This window comes from Pogona vitticeps, chromosome 1, assembly GCF_051106095.1.
Source record: "Pogona vitticeps strain Pit_001003342236 chromosome 1, PviZW2.1, whole genome shotgun sequence".
Lineage (NCBI taxonomy): Eukaryota > Metazoa > Chordata > Lepidosauria > Squamata > Agamidae > Pogona > Pogona vitticeps.
The window spans coordinates 36,956,260-36,976,265 of record NC_135783.1 but is presented as its reverse complement, the minus strand read 5'-3'; the positions used below and the strand labels follow the sequence as shown (position 1 = coordinate 36,976,265).

At 42.1% G+C, this 20,006-nt stretch overlaps 1 protein-coding gene across 1 annotated transcript in view; it reads right to left on the bottom strand.

The window, feature by feature from the left end:
• Positions 1–20,006, bottom strand: part of DNAH14 (dynein axonemal heavy chain 14) — a 334,274-nt gene that overhangs the window by 179,929 nt on the left and 134,339 nt on the right. Inside the window, 3 exon segments of the mRNA XM_072989973.2 lie at positions 13,357–13,488; positions 17,298–17,387; positions 17,671–17,842. Of these exon segments, the coding sequence (XP_072846074.2) occupies positions 13,357–13,488; positions 17,298–17,387; positions 17,671–17,842 (394 nt within the window).

The following is a 20,006-nucleotide window of genomic DNA, read 5'->3' as shown; positions in this document are numbered from 1 at the left end:
AGGCCCGTCGCCAATATTTCTTTCATGAGCAAAGTGGTCGAGAGGGTGGTGGCTGACCAGCTTCAGGCACATCTGGATGAAACAGATGCCCTGGATCCTTTTCAGTCAGGCTTCAGGCCATGCCATGGTACAGAGATGGCATTCGTCGCCCTGTACGATGACTTGTTGAGGGAGGCCGACAGCGGTAAAATATCTTTGTTGGTCCTCCTTGACATCTCGGCGGCCTTCGATACCGTCGACCACAGTATCCTCCTGGGGAGGCTCTCTGAGTTGGGTATCGGTGGCTTGGCTCTGGCCTGGTTCCTTTCCTTCTTGGAGGACCGCCCCCAGAGAGTGCATCTTGGGGAGAGTATTTCGGCCCCGTGGAGTCTCAATTGTGGGGTTCCACAGGGGTCGATCATTTCCCCAATGTTGTTTAACATCTATATGAAGCCGCTGGGTGGGGTCATCAGGGGGTGTGGAGCATCGTGTCATCAATATGTTGATGACACCCAGCTCTACATTTCCTTTTCACCAACTGCAGGTGATGCCGTCCTGTCCCTCCAGCACTGCCTGGGGGCCGTACAGAAATGGATGCAGGAGAACGGGCTGAAGCTGAACCCAGACAAGACAGAAGTTCTGAGGGTGGGTGACCCTGTGGATGGTGGCTTGGGAAACTCCCTCATGTTTGGGGGTGGTGGCCCTGGCTGCAAAGAGTGGGGTCCACAGCGTGGGGGTACACCTGGACCCGATGCTCATAATGGAAACGCAAGTGGCATCGATAGTCCGCACCGCCTTTTTCCACCTTTGGCAGATTGCCCAGCTGCGACCTTACCCTAGACACGGGGGTGCTCACTACCTTAGTACATGCGCTCGTAATTTCTAGATTAGACTACTGTAACGCGCTCTACGTGGGGCTTCCTTTGAAGCTGATGCGGAAACTTCAAGTGGTGCAGAATGCAGCGGCCAGACTCCTTACTGGAATGAGAAAATATCAACATATCTCTCCTACTCTGGCCATGCTGCACTGGCTGCCCATCCGTTTCCGCATTGACTTCAAAGTATTAATGCTTACATATAAAGCCCTAAACAGTTTAGGACCTCGATACTTGGCGGAACGCTTACTCCCAACTAGCTCTACCCGTGTCACCCATGCGAGCCAGGAGGTGAGGCTGAGGAGCCTGACGCCGAGGGAGGCCCGAAAGGAAAGAACTAGGAAACCGGGCCTTCTCGGCGGTGGCTCCTCCCCTCTGGAATAACCTACCTCCGGAGATTCGCGCTGCACCCTTGCTGGGCACTTTTAAGAACCAACTAAAAACGTGGATGTATAGGCAGGCCTTCCCTTCCAGTTAATTCCTGTCCTCTTTCCTTTTTTTTCTCTTTATTTGATTTATTTTGTATTTTTCCCATTGCAAAACAATTTAATTAATTAATTGTTATAAATTTTTTTTGAACTTGTCATGTTTTATGTTGTAAGCCGCCTAGAGTGGTCGAAATGGCTAGATAGGCGGTGTATAAATACAATAAATAATACTAATACTAATACTGATACTGATACTACTACTACTACTACTACTACTACTACTACTACTACTACTACTACTACTACTAATAATAATAATAATAATAATAATAATAATAATAATAATAATAATAATAATAATAATAATAATAATAATAATAATAATAATATCTCAGAACTTTTTCAATCTTTAATGAGACCTATGAACTGTACAACTCAATTGAACAACAAACTGAAATATTTTAGGTGGAGGGAAGTAAAAATAAAAAACTGAATTAATATGGTTGCATATGTGTGCACACCCTTAAACTAATACTTTGTCGAAGCACCTTTTGATTTTATTACAGCACTCAGCCTTTTTGGGTTTCACTCTATCAGTATGGCATATCTCGATTTGGCAATATTTGCCCACTCTTTGCCAAAACGCTCCAAATCTGTCAGATTGCATGGGCATCTCCTGTGCACAGCCCTCTTCAGATCACCCCACAGATATGCAATCAGAATCAAGTCTGGACTCTGGCTGGGCCATTCCAAAATGTTAATCTTCTTCTGCTGAAGCCATTCCTTTGTTGATTTGGATGTATGCTTTGGGTTGTTGTCATGCTGAAAGATGAAGCTCCCCCTCATGTTCAGTTTTCTAGCAGAAAGCTGAGCGTTTTGTGCCAATATTGACTGGAATTGTTCATAATTCCTTCTAGCTTGACTAAGGTCCCTGTCCCAGCTGAAGAAAAATAGCCTCAAAACATGATGCTGCCACCACCATGCTCCACTGTGGGTATGGTGTTATTTTCCTGATGCACAGTGTTGTTTTTGCGCCAACAGATCTTTTGGAATTATGATCAAAAAGTTCAACCTTGTTTTTATCAGACCATAACACTTTTTCCCACATGCTTCTGGGAGACTTCAGATGTGTTATTGCAAAATTTAGCTGGGCTTGGATGTTTTTCTTCATAAGAAAAGGCTTCTGTCTTGCCACTCTACCCAATAGCCCAGACTATGAAGAATACTGGAAATTGTTGTCACATGTACCACACAGCCAGTACTTGTCAGATATTCCTGCAGCTCCTTTAATATTGCTGTAGGCCTCCTGGCAGCCTCCCTGACCAATTTTCTTCTAGTATTTTCATTTCTTTTGCAGGGACATCCAGTTCTTGGTAATGTCTCTGTTGTGCGATATTTTCTCCACTTGATGATGACTGTCTTCACTGTGTTCCATGGTATATCTAATGCCTTGGAAATTCCTCCAAAAACCTACTGCATAACAAGTACCCCCACACATGGACGCCCCCCACGCCCCGTCATTCATGGATGCCGGCAGTGGCAGACCCCCACCCCCGGTCCTTGGAAGAATGGTCTCCAACAAAACTGGTCCCTGGCATTAAAAAGGCTGTGGACCTCTGCTCTAGAGCAGATGCGTAAGCTGTGAGTTTGAGTTGGCCAACAGGAGGGAGATCTGTGAACTCCAAGAAGTAATCAGAACGTATGATGGCAAGCACCCAAGTGTCTTTGGTGATGACAGATCACTTTTCGAAGAAGGTGGCTAGCCGGGGACGATGGGAGAGGTCGGGTAGATGGTCCAGGATAGGACAGTCAAAGATACTGTTTTCCTTTCTTTGCAGGATGACTTAAGGTTTGGTGATGCTGCACAAGAACCTGTGGTCTAAAAGCGGTGGTATTAGAACTTGGAGGAGGGTTGGATTTTTCTTGTGCAGGAGATCTGTAAGAATGGTATGCTTGATGGGAAGGTTGTTGATATGATTGTTGGTTATTGAAGGGTCTGCGCCACTTATAACTTTGGTATCACCGTTGTTGAACAGAATAAGAGCCAGCTGTCTTCCTGATCTTATGTAAGTTCTCCATCACCTCATCTGTCTTTTCATTAAACAGGCCAATTCCATCAAATTGAAGGTCCTAAATGCGGGACCTTGCATCATCTGTGATCCCTGCTGAATGCAGCCAAGCATGCCTCCTGAGCGCAATGGCCAATGTCATGGCCTTAGAAGCAGCATCAGACGTGTGGCGGGATGCTAAACATTGTTGCTTTGCCAATGTTGTTGCCTCCAGGTGAGCATTAAGGACAGCAGCCCTAGAATCCTCAGGAGCAGCCTGGAGAATTGGCAAAATCTTGCTCCATAACTGCCTCTGATACACCCCCCATAGCTGCCTGATAATTTGACACCCTCATAACAGATGACGCTAGAGGAAAAAAATCCTGTGGCGCAGAACATCCAGTTTCCTTCCTCCCCTGTTAACGGCTGTAACTTTTGATCAGTTTCCAACTCGAGATTGATTTGATTGCATAATTATGGAATTAGGTGCAGGATGCTTGGTAAGGAAAGCCATGTCATTTCCATGCGTTCTATAGTGGTTTTCCACACATCTAGGAATCAGAAAAGACGTAGACAGTTAATTCCACAATTCTTTAACGATGTCCATCATTGATGGGATGAAAGCCAATGGGGGGGGGACTTATCTTGGTTAATGTCGTCAAAGATGAGGTCTTGTTTGGGAGGAGGTGGTTGCTCTATGTCAAGCTCCAGAGATTTAGCCATGCGCAGAATCATCTGCAAATACGAGGTAAAGTCCTCAGATGGGGAAGGAGGATGTAGGTTATTAATGTCTGAATCTGGAGTTGGTAAATTCAATGGAGATTCCTCTGAAGCCTCTGAAGGTATGTTGTGTTCTGAAATGGATGAAACAGAAGAACTCCTCATAATAGAAAGAGGTGGAGAAGGTGAGAGACAGTGACCTCTTGAAACGTGGGCTGGGACTTGAAGGACCGGTACTGAAGCATCTGTCTTAGGCAGGTGAGGGATCTTTGAGGATGCTGTCTGATGAGTAGACCAAGCATGAGATGTCCTTGGCTGTGATATGGAAGATGACGGTGTAAGCTGCCCCGTATCTCCAAGAAGATTTATGGGGGTGCCGGAAATTGGGACGAGTACGAAAACCAGACAAAACTCTAACTGCTGAGCAGAGCCACTTGAAACTCAGCCGGGTTCTGTCTAAATTTTCTTCCTCAGAGGCCAATCTCCTTATTAAGAAAGCAACACAGACATAACCATGAGATATACTCAGAATGATTTGGCTCTGAAAGTTTGGTAGCAAACCCACGTGGCCAATTAGACATTCAGCTAGTCTGTTCAAGAAACAATGCTTCTAGATAGAAATCAATCATTACTGTTTTATTAAAAAGAATTACTTTAGGAAAGGTTTCAGTTGATAGTAAAATAGTTCAGTAGGTACATTTTCATTCAAGACCAACGGAATACTCCATTCCCCCCACTCCAGCTGAAAAAATAAAGAAATGAAACTATGCTAACTAGTATAAAGGATAACATAGTCCATCTCACGTGTCTTGAGTCTTCAAAGGCTGATGCTAGATGAAAACCAGTCCATGGTAGGAAAAATAGTCCATTAAGGGGAAAAGCACGTGTCTGCCCCTTTCTCAGGCAAACTCCATCTTTTCTCCTTCTCCTCACCCTTCTTCTTCCCAGAATGCCTCCTGGGTCTTGTTGTCCCGCCTAACTTTCTCATGGAGCTTCAGTTGTTATCATTCTTTGTGGCAGAATTATTTTGACTACGAAACTCTCTGCTCTCTACTCAGCTTAGCAACGAGATAACCAGAGAGCGAAGCTTCTCTGAAACAGCATGTAAAACATTCCTACTACAGAACAGACTTTAAATCAAAATGGATGCTATTGGGACAATCTTAGTACTACATATCCCATTCTAATACACATAAAAACACAAATCATCACAGACGGTATCGAAGGAGATTGAGGCCTCTTTGACATGTCAGTTACTTGCTGAGGAATGTCTCGGTATGCTGAGTGACTCTTAGTAGTCGGGTTCGATGACGGAGGTTTGAGTTGATAATAAGATCGATGTTGATATCAAGAGGGAGAGAACAATGTGGAGGAAGAAGAGGTGTAGATGTACCACACTCTTTTCGGCCTCATATAATTGGCTGCATCCTAACAGGGATCAAGGTCAAAATCATCCTCATGGTACCGACGTCAATCACCCCTTCTATCGACCTCCATATATAAAGGCTCCTCATAATCCAAGAAAACTTGACCCCGAGAGGGACGAGGAAGAACCACAACTTTCCGATGTTAAAGGTACTGTCGGGCTGGAGAAATGTGCTGATGTTTGGCTGTTCGTTTCCGTGGATGAGACTGCTGTGGTGACACCTCCGAATTCGATAGACAAATTACTATTTCCTGCCCGATAGACATAGGGTTCGAATGGGCCGAGGCCGGGCTGGAGATGACATCAGCCTCTAAATGGCCATGGCTCAGGGACCAACTCGGTATCAAAACCATAGCCTGAGCCTGTGGTGGTGGTACCAAATCAATTCCTTCAGAAAGGAAGTCCGGATCTGGCAGATCTCAAGATGATTCCTCAAGTACGGGAGATGAAAGTGAAGCTCGAACTGGAGGAAGTTCTCATAGCTGAATAGACTTGGAAGACTGCTTATCCTTCTTCTGTTTACCGACCAATTTCTTTTTCTTATGACCCTCTCCAGTTGGTGACTTCGACATCAAAGTTGATGTTGATGCCGAAGACTTCTTCTACCTAGAAGATTTAGAAGAAGACCTTGGGGATGGAGTAGCCGGGACCAAAGGAGAGCGGGCTCAGGACGAGGGGTAGGAGGTGGAACCGAGGCCGATTCCATGGTTGCTGGGCTCGAAGGAGAAATTGATTTTTCCCAGAGATATGAATGAAGTCTCTGCAAGCGAACCTTAAGGGCCAGTTTGGTCAATGTCTTGCACTCCTGACAGGAGTGAGTTTGCTGTCTCTCCCCTAAGCAAAATAAACAATGGTCGTGGCTAACCATGAAGGGGATGCACACAATGTACACCACTTAAATGGGCCTGATGAGGCCATGAAATTTGTCGAAAACAGAGGAGAGAAGAAAGGGGGAAATGGAAGGAAGATTTACAGGAAAACGTTAATGATTATCCAATATCAAGGCTGAAAATCAGAATCAGAATCTGAATAATCACAACAAAGTCCATAATCCAAAAACCAGAATCAATGATCAATCTGGAGATGAAAATAGCCGAAGGAAACAATGTACAATTCAGAATCCAATAATCGTAAACTGTAGCCAGTCCAAGATCAAAATTCTCCAGAGATACAGATTGATAATTAATAAGCCAGACCAGAATCAATACCAGACAATAGAAAAACAACAGCTCTAGGCACGAAGTCCAATCACAGTGGTGGCAAAAAGGAATTGAGGTGTTACGGGTGGGCGGAGCACATGCACCATGGGGAAACATACTACTAATATCATGTTTTAAGCTCTAGAATATTCTGAAGAGTCCTGTGCAGGTGCAGTCTAAACCCATTGTGTGCATTCACAGAGGCCACGAAGAAGAACCCCGCCATATTTGCATAAACATACATTTTATTGGGGGAAAGAAAACATATTAAAATATTTTTTCAGAATATAATTCTAACCTATTATATTAATGTAATAATACATAATTATGGTGGCGCTGTAGATCTGCCTCTACCATATAAAATTTGAGAAGAAAAAAAGGCAATACACTTTGAGTTTAATTTGCTTTTTTGATGTGGAAATGACCCTCTTTTTATATCTTCTCCCCCAAAAGAACCCCCTGCCCCTCAAGCCCAAATAAAAACCTTCCCCACATTCCCCCCTCGCTGGTTTTCCTCCCTCACCTTTTGCCATCTTGCCTTCCTCCTCCATGACTCAGCAGAGCACGGAGGCATCTCCCCATCCAGGTCCCCTCTCCCCTCATTGTTCATTGCCACAGCACCAAGAACTTTTCAATCCTGCTGCCATTTTGGGCATCCAAGTTTCCTGAGTATACCATGTGCTTTCCTCCTTTAGGCCTCTTTGAGCCAAGCTAATGTTTGGGTTCAAAGGGTTGATACTAATCCTCCAAAGGTAGATTCAGAGGAGCAGAGAGAAATGAGTGAGAGCAACATTTTTAGGGTGGCTGGAGGGATGCACATGCATAAAAGGAAAATCTGCCCCAAATGGTACAGAAATGAGTAAGAAATCTAGACTGCTGCAATTCCACTTCAGAATAAATTTATCTATCTGTATGCCAAGAGCAGTAAAGTAAAACACCATTGTGTTTTAAAATTGCAACTAAAACTAACTGCAGTGACCCCCAGAAAACACTTCACAGCCCCCAGTGGAGGTCATGAACCCCAAGTTGAGAACATGTGGGTTAAATAAACTAAGATTTGAAGCACCCCTCAGAGTCCTGCAGAATATTATAGACCTCCCAGGAAAAATCAGAAGCCTGTGTTTCTCACAGCTGTTATTTATCAAGGGTTAACTTCAGGATGAAACCCAATGATCATTAACAATCATACCAAAATTTCGTCTGTATCAATACCTTTTCACTGTTGCAACAACTCCAGGCAGCATCAGCTTGCCCATATCTACAAACTTTATTTACCTACATTGCTTTATATTCCATATGCACAAAACACTTCAGAATTTGTTTTAAAAATAAAAATGTCTAACAGCTATGGAAAAACTGTAGGCACAAATGCTTAAACAAAATCCTTCTAAAAAATACATAAGGAGCATATATTTTCAGAATAAGAAAGAACAATAAGAATAGTTCAATTACATTCTAAAAATGCAAGAGTTTATAGCCTAATAAGGCATGTTTAAAAACAAAAAACAGAATACATCTCATAACGCAGCATGGAGCCATCTTATTATGATGAGTTGAATGCCTTGTGCACATGTGCCCTATCTCCTCATATTTCTTACTCCTTAAATTGTTTTCACTTCCCCCATCATCTGCTTTTTTCAATAAAATTTGTATTGTTCCAACAGGTCTTGCAGCTTTAGAAATATACAGTTCTATACAGTATTTGGCTTATTGCCATTATTATGTTTTTCATCATTGTTTTCACTGTCATTTTTTACAGGATCTGGAGCACTATTACTCTATAAATATAAGCCACTAGACCAGTGATGACGAACCTATGGCACGCGTGCCACAGCTGGCATGCAGAGCCCTCTCTGTGGGCATGTGAGCCATAAGTCACTGGATTGCTACCCCTGGCAGCCAAACCTGAGGAGGCGGCTGCAGCTGCACTGCTAGTGCCCCGGCAGACAGTGGGTCAAGATCTGGAGCATCTGGTGCTGGAGGTGGCAATTCTACTGTCGGGATCTGCAAGATGAGAGGAAGTAGGGGTCTTGCAGATGAAGCCTCAGGGTGGGGATCTTTCTCCTCGACCAGCAAGGAGAAAGGAAAAGACACAGGACACTCGAGTGTGGTTTTCAGGACGGGATCCGGATGAACACAGAACAGCCTGCCGTGAGGCACCTGTTCAGTGGGAGTTCCTTTTTTTCCTCCTCGATCCAGCCTCCCCTCAGTTTATTGTATCCCCTACCTTTGAACAAGTTAATCAATACAGAGGTAACTAATTTCTTGAATACACAACCAGAATAACCAGAGTGCTGGTAAATAGAGACAGCTAATTTCCTTGAATACAAAGGCATCAGTAAATACAGTGGTTGGTAAACAGACAGGCTGGCAAACAGACAGTCAACAGTAAACAGACACAGCTAACTTCAAATACACAGCCAATGTAAACATTCCTCAGGTAGACATTTTAACTACATTACCCAGAGACAATAGACAGCAGGTCAATGATTTATCCTTACTGGAAACTAGTGACTTGCAGTTTTAGCATGAGGCCTGCCATTGTCATAGATATACATTTGCTACTGCCACAGACATATACATTGTAACAGCATAACAGCATAAATTTTCCCCACATCCCAACCGTTTTTTATTTATTTTGTTGAAGACAGGCATGAAGTCAGGCTCATCTTCAGCAGAGGGCGGAATAGCATATTCCAGGCCACTGCAAATAAGGGAAGCATTCAAATAGCCAAACCTGCTTCCTTGTTGCACTGAGAGGCAAAACTTTTTCTTTACAACTTTAAAACATTGTTCTGATGGAATAAACCTGGAATCTTGGCAAGAGAATTAGATGGCATATTCTGATGACATCAACATTACAGTGTAGATTACAGAAAACACAAAATTGGATAACTAAAATTACAATTACAATAATGTTTGCATAACAAGAGTAATAACAATTTTCAGGAAAAGAAAACATATCAATCACAAATTATTCTGATATATAAGCACAACATACTGTTAAGAGGCAAAAGCAAAAAACTTTAAGGTATTACAGAACTTTTGCATAGAAATATGTGACACAGACAACTTCCCCACTGAAGACACACACACCATGAATTTCTTGTATGACACTTGACTGGAGAGATACATATAGAGCTTGGCAACAGAACAGAAACTTATTTTGAGGGATGAGTAGTAAAGAATGATGCTGGTATGCATCTGCCTGGCTCTGGGGCAAAGTTCTTAAACTGTACAACTGACTGAATTAAAAAAGTTGCCTGCTAGTGCCCTTAAATTTCCCTTGGACTGAAAATATGTTTCTACAGGCAAGCATGTCAGATGTATCAGCATCACAGTGTACAAAATTGCCTACTGTGGGGCCTACTTGTAGGGAATAATATGCTTCTCTGTCTCAGGGATAAACAGACAAAGTTTTCATATTACATTAGAAAATAATTTTCAAGGAAAACTGTGACATGTAAAAGAATAAACATACAGTGTCTACAACAAAATTAAATTCAGCATTAGAGAAAAGCTCAAAGGCTAAAACTGCAGTTAATTCTGAGTATAAAACTAAGAATTGTTTCTCTGAAATTCTTATCAACTTTATCATGCAGAAAGAAAAACAAACATTTTTGACAATTTACAGCATTTGCAACAAACATTTTCTCAGGGATGTGACACTGTTACTCCTGGAAGGCAGAGACAGGAATGCAGGCTTGTATGAAGTCCCATATGCTCACAGCAATGCAAGGTATGATAGGGCTTGTGGTTCTAAGAACATGGAACCTAGAGTGTGCAGGACATCATTTGGATCCTTACAAGTGGCTTGAGTGTAAACAATGCTTTCTCCAAATTGGAAGGTGATGGGGGAAAACTTTCTGGTTCGCCTCCTCCCACCCCAATATGCAGCATTAGTCTCTCTACTGGCCAGGTGGGAGGCATTCTTTGATGATCTGTATAACTGCCATGTCCGGCTGAGTAGGATTTTTCACCCAAACAGGATTAGCACATGGAAAAAAACAGTTCAAGACAAGCTTCATGTTGGGTGTAGCAGCCACCCCCCTTAGATTCTCTTCCTTCTCCCCTTCCTTATATGATCCATCAAATGCTTGTAGAGCTGCTTTTGCACCCCAGTCCATGATCACAGAAATCTGGGCCTGGGTCCCAATTCCAGGAAATATCATGCAACTTTGGCTGAACCGGCGGAGTCACTGAGGTAGCTGCTGCTTCTTTCAGACCAGCAAGCAAGGGAGTCAGGCATGCAGTTTGATTTGCTGATTGGAATGCGTTTAAAGATACTTCTGCTGCTTGAGTTAAAGCTGTTGTCATGAAGCTTTGCTGAACAGCAGTAGTAAATGCAGCTCCTCCCATAAACATTAGAGGACCATCAGGGGATGCACCAGCATTAATTTCCACTTGCTTAGGGCAAATGAGTCCTTCTGCTGGTGGAAAAAAATCTTTTATCAAGGCCTTGCAGTCGTTAGAGACAAGCCATTGGACGGATGAGAAGTCTGGGAGAGCCTCTGTCTCTGTGTCTTTAAGACTGAGTTGCATTTTGCGAATGTCTTGAGATGGGGGCAGTTCAGATCCAACAGGAACTGCTATGGCAGATTCTTGCATGACAGCAGAAATTGCACAGCTAGTTTCTGGACAAGTTTCTGTTGTATCCATTGAAGGATGGTTATCACTCTCAGTTGCCTGAGATGGCAATGCTTTCAATTCATCCTGGATTGTCCAGGAGATGTTCTCATGCTGCTCCAGGCAAGCCAAAGAGGCTGAAGGGAGCGGAGGCAGAATTTGAGGGAGTTGTTTGATTAGATTAGCCTCGAATTCTGGATCGGAAAGGATGTTACGTGTGTCTTGAAGGCAAGTACACACTAGAAATTGTTCCTGAAGATTTGATAAAGAAGTTCCCATGTTGCTAAACGTGTAGGTGTCTTACTTGACAAATTCCACTCACCCGAGGGATCCTTGCGGATGATTGACGCGTCTTGGGACCTGTGCCAGGCGAGATGAGTGCGAATTGTCGAAAGTTGACCTCAGTCCTACTCATCGGGATCCAGAGGATGCATGCGCGCGCTGTAGCCCTTCCATACCGGGCGTGATGAGTAGGTGGTCTTCAAGAATGGACCTCAGAGAGGTGAATTACCTCAGAGAGGGCACCATTTTGTCGGGATCTGCAAGATGAGAGGAAGTAGGGGTCTTGCAGATGAAGCCTCAGGGTGGGGATCTTTCTCCTCGACCAGCAAGGAGAAAGGAAAAGACACAGGACACTCGAGTGTGGTTTTCAGGACGGGATCCGGATGAACACAGAACAGCCTGCCGTGAGGCACCTGTTCAGTGGGAGTTCCTTTTTTTCCTCCTCGATCCAGCCTCCCCTCAGTTTATTGTATCCCCTACCTTTGAACAAGTTAATCAATACAGAGGTAACTAATTTCTTGAATACACAACCAGAATAACCAGAGTGCTGGTAAATAGAGACAGCTAATTTCCTTGAATACAAAGGCATCAGTAAATACAGTGGTTGGTAAACAGACAGGCTGGCAAACAGACAGTCAACAGTAAACAGACACAGCTAACTTCAAATACACAGCCAATGTAAACATTCCTCAGGTAGACATTTTAACTACATTACCCAGAGACAATAGACAGCAGGTCAATGATTTATCCTTACTGGAAACTAGTGACTTGCAGTTTTAGCATGAGGCCTGCCATTGTCATAGATATACATTTGCTACTGCCACAGACATATACATTGTAACAGCATAACAGCATAAATTTTCCCCACATTCTACTCATTACAGCATATTTTCAATTCAACTCTTAATTTTCTTCTATGCTAATCTTGCAGGTAATGAAATTCCTCAAAGTAATGTTATCATATCATAACCTTGTTCCCAGGCTTGCTGGAAAGCAGCCAATTGTTTTGAAATAACTAATGTAAACCATTGTTTCAAGCTCTACTTTTAAATACAGTTTCATTTTCAGGGCAACTTTTTTTGCAACCCCCTTAATCATTTTTATCACCCTACAGACACAAAATTTCAAATATTGACAGGAGGAGGAGCAGTGGTGAGAAGGTTCATTGCAGTCATAAACTCTTTTCCCCATAAAGCATTTAGGCCAGTGGACTACTGGCCTAAATCCCCTCATTTGGCTGGTCCCTCAAAGTTAAGCAATTAACTCTTCAAAAATGTTATTATTTTTAAATTAAATGTAAAATGTAATAATATTTCATAATACTTTTTAAAAAATCTAAATGTTTGCCAATGAGAGTGAAAAATTAAGGATGTTCAAAAAGCAGTGATTCTGATTAAACTTTGGTAACATACTGACCTGAAAATGAATAAAAAGAGTCTTGCCATCGTCTTCCTCCCCTTCCCAATAAGAGCAACATGGTGGGGAAACGGGAATTTTCTTTCAGCTAAGCAGTTTTTACATTTAAAATAAGAACTTAAATGTTTAAAAATAGATACAGTTTCCTTCAATGCAAAGTCAATTTGAATAATTGAATAAAAAACTAAATGGAAAAGAGAAAATTGGATATTTTGGTACTATTGCAGTGCTTTGTTATAATGCTTTCTCATACCAATCCAATCTCATTAATAAATGCTAAGATAAAATTAGAACATGAATACCAGCTTTAAAAATCTGGCAGAAAAATTAAAAATTAGTAAAAGTACAATTGCCTACCTGAAAAACATCAAACTTTGTAATATTTTCTGTATCCATCAATGGTAAGATCATCAAGGCTTTTTCTAAAATTGTTCTAATGGTAGTCTTTCCTCCACCTGTAGGGCCTACTAACATGACACCGACACGTCCCTGAAAATACAGTTTGAAGATGAACTCCAGAATATCAAAGTTCCTTAAACTGTTGAGACAATTTTCAAAGTGCATAATAAACTTGTTAAATATATCAATTTGGCATGTTGTGATGTTTACCACATAACTCCTGCTTGTTTCCCCAAACAAAGGGCTCACACTATGTCTTCTCACCAGCAGATAACAATTGGGATGTTCCCCCTTTTTTCCCTCACTGCCACCAGTGGATTTCCTTTGTCCACAATAAATAATGAACTTTAATCAGACACTTGTCAGGTAGCTGCCAACAGAACTTATTTATTGAATTGTATTAACTTTAATCAGAATCACAGAAGTTCTTTATTCATTGCATATAATCAAATCATTCAAATATCATATATCTTTCCACATTCACCACCTGCTCTATTTCTCTTGACCAACTTATCTCTATTATTATTCTTTCTCACTATCTCCCTGACTATCTCTCTCTCTCTTTCTGCTTCTTTCTGCTTCTCTTCTGCCAAACCTTCTTCCCTCTCCTGACTCCACCCCTCCACTCCTCTCATAGACTCATGCAAATGAGAACCAGACTGTGAGTGACAGGAGGGACGTGGGGCAACCGTCACACATGTCAATTTGGGTTTTTTGCAATATGTGTCAGGTGCTGAAAAATTCTTCACATACTGCAGAGTTAAACTTTGGTATTCACTGTCACCAAATATAAAGATGGCTGCCAATCTGGATAGCTTTAAGACAAAATATACATAACCTCCAGTACAAGAGGCCAAGTGCCTCTGTGTATCAGCTACCAAGGAGTGTAAAATAAATGGTTCAATTGTCTTGCTCATGGGCTCTCCTTAAGCAATTGAGAACCTCCTGGCACAGTGATTAAACTGAAGTATCACACTCAAAACTCTGTTCACAGTGAGCATTTGATCCCAGTGGATTCTGGCAGCCAGCTCAAGGTTCAATAAGCCTTCTTTCCTTCTGAGGTTGATAAAATGAGTACCCAGCTTGCTGGGAGGGCTAAGTGTAGCCTGTATAATCAAAATTGTAAACCGCCTAGTGAGTGCATCAAGTGCTATGGGGTGATAGAGTCCATTATCGGGCCTACTCTGTGGAGATATGGCTGGCAAAACACCAGCATTTCTCCAGTCGTATTGCTTCCTTGGCTTGTCGTCCAGTAGAGCTATTTCGACTGGTCCAGGACCTTCTTCAGCCTAATTGTTCAGTGGAGGTCCCGGACTGCTCAGTGGCTTGCTGTAAAGAATTTGTTACACACTTTGAGGGGGAAAATTGCTCAGATTCACAAAGAGTTGGATTCCACTTTTGATGCGGAGCCTATGGTTGTGTCCAGTGCTCTGGACTTATGTCATTATTTATTGGATGAGTTTCAGTTGCTACAACCCGAGGATGTGGACAGGGTGCTTGGATCGGTTTGTGCCACCACTATGCAACTCGAGCCCAGCCCATCATAGCTAATATAGGAATCTGCCAGGGGGGTTCGCACCTGGATCCTGGAGGTCATCAACTCTTTGTTAAGAGAGGGAGTGGTCCCTGCTCTGTTAAAGGAGGCAGTGATTCGCCCACTCCTTAAAAAGCCTAATCTGGACCCAGGTCTAATGATCAACTACTGACCAGTGGCAAACCTCCCTTTTCTGGGCAAGGTGTTGAAATGTGTGATGGCTGAGCAGCTCCAGACTCTCCTGGATGAAACAAATTATCTAGATCTATTTCAATTGGGTTTCAGGCCAGGTTATGAGATGGAGACTGCCTTGGTCACCCTGTTTGATGACCTTTGCCGGGAGAAAGACAAGGAAAATGAATCCCTGTTGATTTTCCTGGACCTCTCAATGGCTTTTGACACCATCAAACATGGTGTCCTTCTGGACAGATTGGCTGGAATGGGAGGCATCATTTTATGATGGTTCCGCGCCTACCTGGCTGATTGAGTCCAGAAGGTGATGCTGGGGGACAGTGGCTCTGATCCATGGCGGTTGTGTCAATATTTACATGAAACCACTGGGGGAGGTCGTTAGGAGGTTTGGGCTGAGGAGTCAACAATATGCTGACGAAACCCAGGTCTACCTCTCATTTTCTACCAATCCAGGTGTGGCAGTCACCGTTCTGAACCCATGCCTGTACTTGATAATGGACTGGATAAGGGTCAATAAACTGAGGTTCAATCCAGACAAGTTGGAAGTGCTGCTGGTAGGTGCTCCGCCAGATAGGTTAAAGGGCCATTTCCCTGCCTAGACGGGGTTACACTCCCCCTAAAGGACAGGGTCCACCGCTTGGGGGTGCTCCTTGACCCGGGTCTGATTTTGGAAGCCCAGGTGGACTTGGTGTCCAGGGGTGCCTTCTTACAGCTTTGGAGAATATATCAGCTTTGCCCTTACCTGGATGAGTGGAGCCTGACAACATTGACACATGCACTGGTAAGAACCAGATTGGACTACTGCAATGCACTATACATGGAGTAGCCTTTGAAGATGGTCTGGTGACTGCAACTGACACAGAACTGGGCTGTGCGGCTAGTAAGTGGTGCCGCTGCATGGACTCATATCACGGTGGTTCTGAAAAATTTACACTGGCTGCCGGTTGCTGTTCGGGCCCAATTCAAAGTGCTTATTTTGACACATAAAGCCCTGAACGGCTTAGGACTTGGTTACCTAAAGGACCGCGTTACTCCATACGAGCCTGCCCATCCTCTAAGATCAGGCCAAGAGGCCTTTCTGAAGGTGCCATCCCTGAAAGAGGTGAGGGGGATGGCATGCCGAAATAGGGCCTTCTCAGCTGTTGCCCCCTAACTTTGGAACACCCCCCCCATAAAGATCTGCCTGGCTCCAATACTTTTGGCTTTTCAGTGCCTGGCAAAGACTTTTCTGTTTAACCAGCATTTTAATTAAATAGTATTCTTTAGCTGGCCATATAAGCAGCAGGATTTATTAATATTAATGTTTTAATGATTGTTTTAATATAGGGTATTATTATAATATTGCCTATTTTTAATGGTTTTAATGTTTTTAAAGTTTTAATATTGTTGTACACCACTCAGTGATCATTGGTGATGACGTGGCTAAAAAAATTTCTGGTAAATAAATAAATAAGCAGCACAGTTTTAAATAAGCAGCATATGATTTTGGGGGGATTGTTTTGTTTTTATTTGCAATCTGGATACTGTGTGAATAGAATATTGAACTAACCTCCGGTCTGATCCAATCTGGCTGTTTTTATATTCTTATTTCTACCAGTTTATATAAATACAGCGATCGCTCCGCTTTGTGACGGAGTTTTTGCGATTGTAAAAGCGATCGCTTTGCGATGGTCCCTATGGGGTATTTTCGCTTTGCGATGATCGCAGGGCACGGATTCCTCGCTTTAGAGGCACCAAAAATGGCAGTGCTATGGAGGATCTTTGCTCAGCGGTGAGTTTTAAGCCCATAGGAACGCACTGAACAGGTTTCAATGCGTTTCTATGGGCTTTTTAATATCGCATAGCAATGTTATCGCTTAGCAGCGATTTTTTCGGCACGAATTAACATCGCTAAGCGAGGCACCACTGTATATTGATTGTAATATAAGGTATTTCTGGAAAATCATGAACACACAATGGCCAAAATATTTACTGTGATAAAGTAAATTGCAGTTAGAGTAAGCCTATTTGGATGAAAAGAACTTATGATAGAGCTGACTCATTACATCCCTATTGATTCAATGGCCCTATTCCACTGCAATTAATTATGCTTATCAGCAAGATTTTGTCTATTTTCTACTTGGATATTTAACTTCTGCAACACATTTGAACAAAAACTTTTTATTGCACTTACCATAAGCTGGTTGTAAAACTGTATAACTTTCTCTATCTGGCTTTCCAAGGACTGCAAGCATAAATGTTGTATTGCAAGAGATACTGCACTCTAAGATTTAAAAAAAGTATTATAATCATAACAACACTTCAAAAATATGATAATGAATAATAGTTTGTGTTCTATATTGATGAAAAAGAAATGAATGGCAAATCACTTCTGAGTACTCTATCTAAAAAATCCTGGAAAAGTTATCATAATTCAGAATCAATTTGACAACAAATAATTCTTATATATCAGCCTAGTTATGGCCCTGGCCTGAATGTTTAGAAACTTGTTTTAAACTAAAATGTTTTTCTGTGAATTTACACCAGGAAAGTGCATGTTTCATTACCTCTAGTCGTTTGGGGTTCACTTTCGGAACTTTCATCTCTGGGAACAGATCTGTCATTATGTCCTCAAACAGTGAAACATCATGAGCAAGAAACTTTGGTAAATTAACTTCTTTTAGTGCCCTCATTATGATTAGAGTTTCTTCTGCTGCAGAAAATCTTTTCCTTTTATTACTACATAAAATGTGAAAGAAATTCAAGAATAGTAATAGAAAACAGTCAGATTATTTACTGTAAGCATTTACACATCACTAAATAACATACAGATGTGGTACCACTGTCTTGAGAATTAGGATTCAAATATCTACTCAGACATAGAAACTCACTGGTTGTGTGTGTGGCCAATGTTAAAATCACTTCTTAATATCTCACATAATGCACCTTGAAAACCCGATTAGAGTTATGAAAGGACAATATGACTTAATAGCACATAACAATAAATCATATTTTTAAAAGTTCAAAACAACCAAATGTTTCTGAATGACAAAATTGCAGGTATGTGCATGCATGTGTGGGAGAGGGGGAAAGAGGGAGATCAGAAAATGGTGCACAAGATAATCTATTCCATCAGCGCTGCTCCCTCAATATGGTTTATTTATTTATTTATTTTTATTTATTTTATTTATATCCCGCCTATCTAATCAACCAAGATTACTCTAGGCGGCTTACAACAATAAACAACAACAATACGGTTAAATAAATCATACAAAGGAAAAATTACGACAAGATGAGAGGAAGCTAAGGAAGAAAAAGGAAGGGTGATGCAGCTGTCTGAACTTTTAAAAAAAATAACGACTTTAAAAATTAATCTTGAATCTTTCTGTGTCTCATTTGGTCTTCAGAACCATCATATAGGATCCAGTGCTGAACATGCGCTTGTGGAAGCAGGAAGGAGTGATATCTTGTTTCTATTGTTCTCTGCATCCCAAAATCTTACTCCAGAAGGCAAGGAAGTCCTCTGGAGTGGGTTTTTAAGGAACTGCAGGAAGGCCAAGGGAAATTTCTATCACATTGGTGTTGTAATGCCAACACTGTGTGTGTTTTTGGCCTTTGACTGTGTTTATTTGTCTGTGTGTTCCATGCTGTCAAGTCAGAACTGACTTTTAGCAACCTTAATAGGACTACCAGGTTAAGTGAAATATTTAAGGAGTGGCAGTTTCCATGCCTGAGTGCCGATTTGAACGCTGTTCTACAGTCTTAGTCCACCACTCGATCCACTACACCCGTGGTCCCAACCTTTTTAACACCAGGGACAGGTTTCATAGAAGACCATTCTCCCAAGGACTGGGGGCAGTGGTGTGGCGTTCGTGTGTTTGTGCAGGTGTGTGTGCATGTGTGCATGCATCTGTGCGTGCGGGGGAACATGTGTGCATGTCAGGGACGGCATGCATGCGGGGGTGGTTGGCTGTCCATGTGTGTGTGCAGAAGGGGGAATGTGTGTGTGCATTCATGCTTGTAGGTGGGCCAGAGTGCACTTGCATATGCACGTATATGCGCATTCCTTCTGCCTGTGAAGATCTGTCTCTGTGGCCCAATTGTTCAAAGGTCTGGGGGTTGGGGAGCCTTGCACTACACCACACTGGGAATTAACAGTGTCTATTTAAAATACACTAATTTTAATGGATATTTCTGCTTTCCCCAGAATATACCGTATTTTTCCATGTATAAGACACCCCCACTTTTCTAGCCCAAAATTTCTTTCTTTGCAAAAAGCTGCTTTCCCACTCACAAAAAGTGGCTGGGAAAAGCAGATTTTTGCAAAGAAAGTGGAGGGGGAAAGCACTTTCCTCGCAAGAAAGTGGAGGGGGAAAGTGAGGGAAGTGCTTTCCCCCCTCACTTTCTTTGCAAAAAGCTGCTTCCCCCTCCACTTTTTATGAGGGGGAAACTAGCTTTTTGTAAAGAAAGTGCAGAGAGAAAGCAGCTTTTTGTGAAGAAAATGGAGGGGAAAAGTACTTTCCTCTCAAGAAAATGGAGAGGGAAAGAAAGTATCGCTTTCCCCCTGCATTTTTTGTGAGGAAAGTGCTTTCCCCCTCCACTTTCTTTGCAAAAAGCTGCTTTCCCCCTCCACTTTTAGAAAATAAAGTGGAGGGGGAAAGCAGGGACCAAAGCACTTTGATCCCTCCCCCCCTCCTTACTTGCATGTATAAAACAACCCTCAATTTTTCCTCTAATTATTTTAGGAAAATGTGTCATTTTATAATGGAAAAATATGGTATTATATTATGTGGGATTTTGTGAGGTTTTAAATTTTAACCTATAAACTGCCCAGAATAATGCTTATACTAATGGGGCAGTACATAAATAAAATGAATAAATAGATAAAATAATTTCCAGTTTT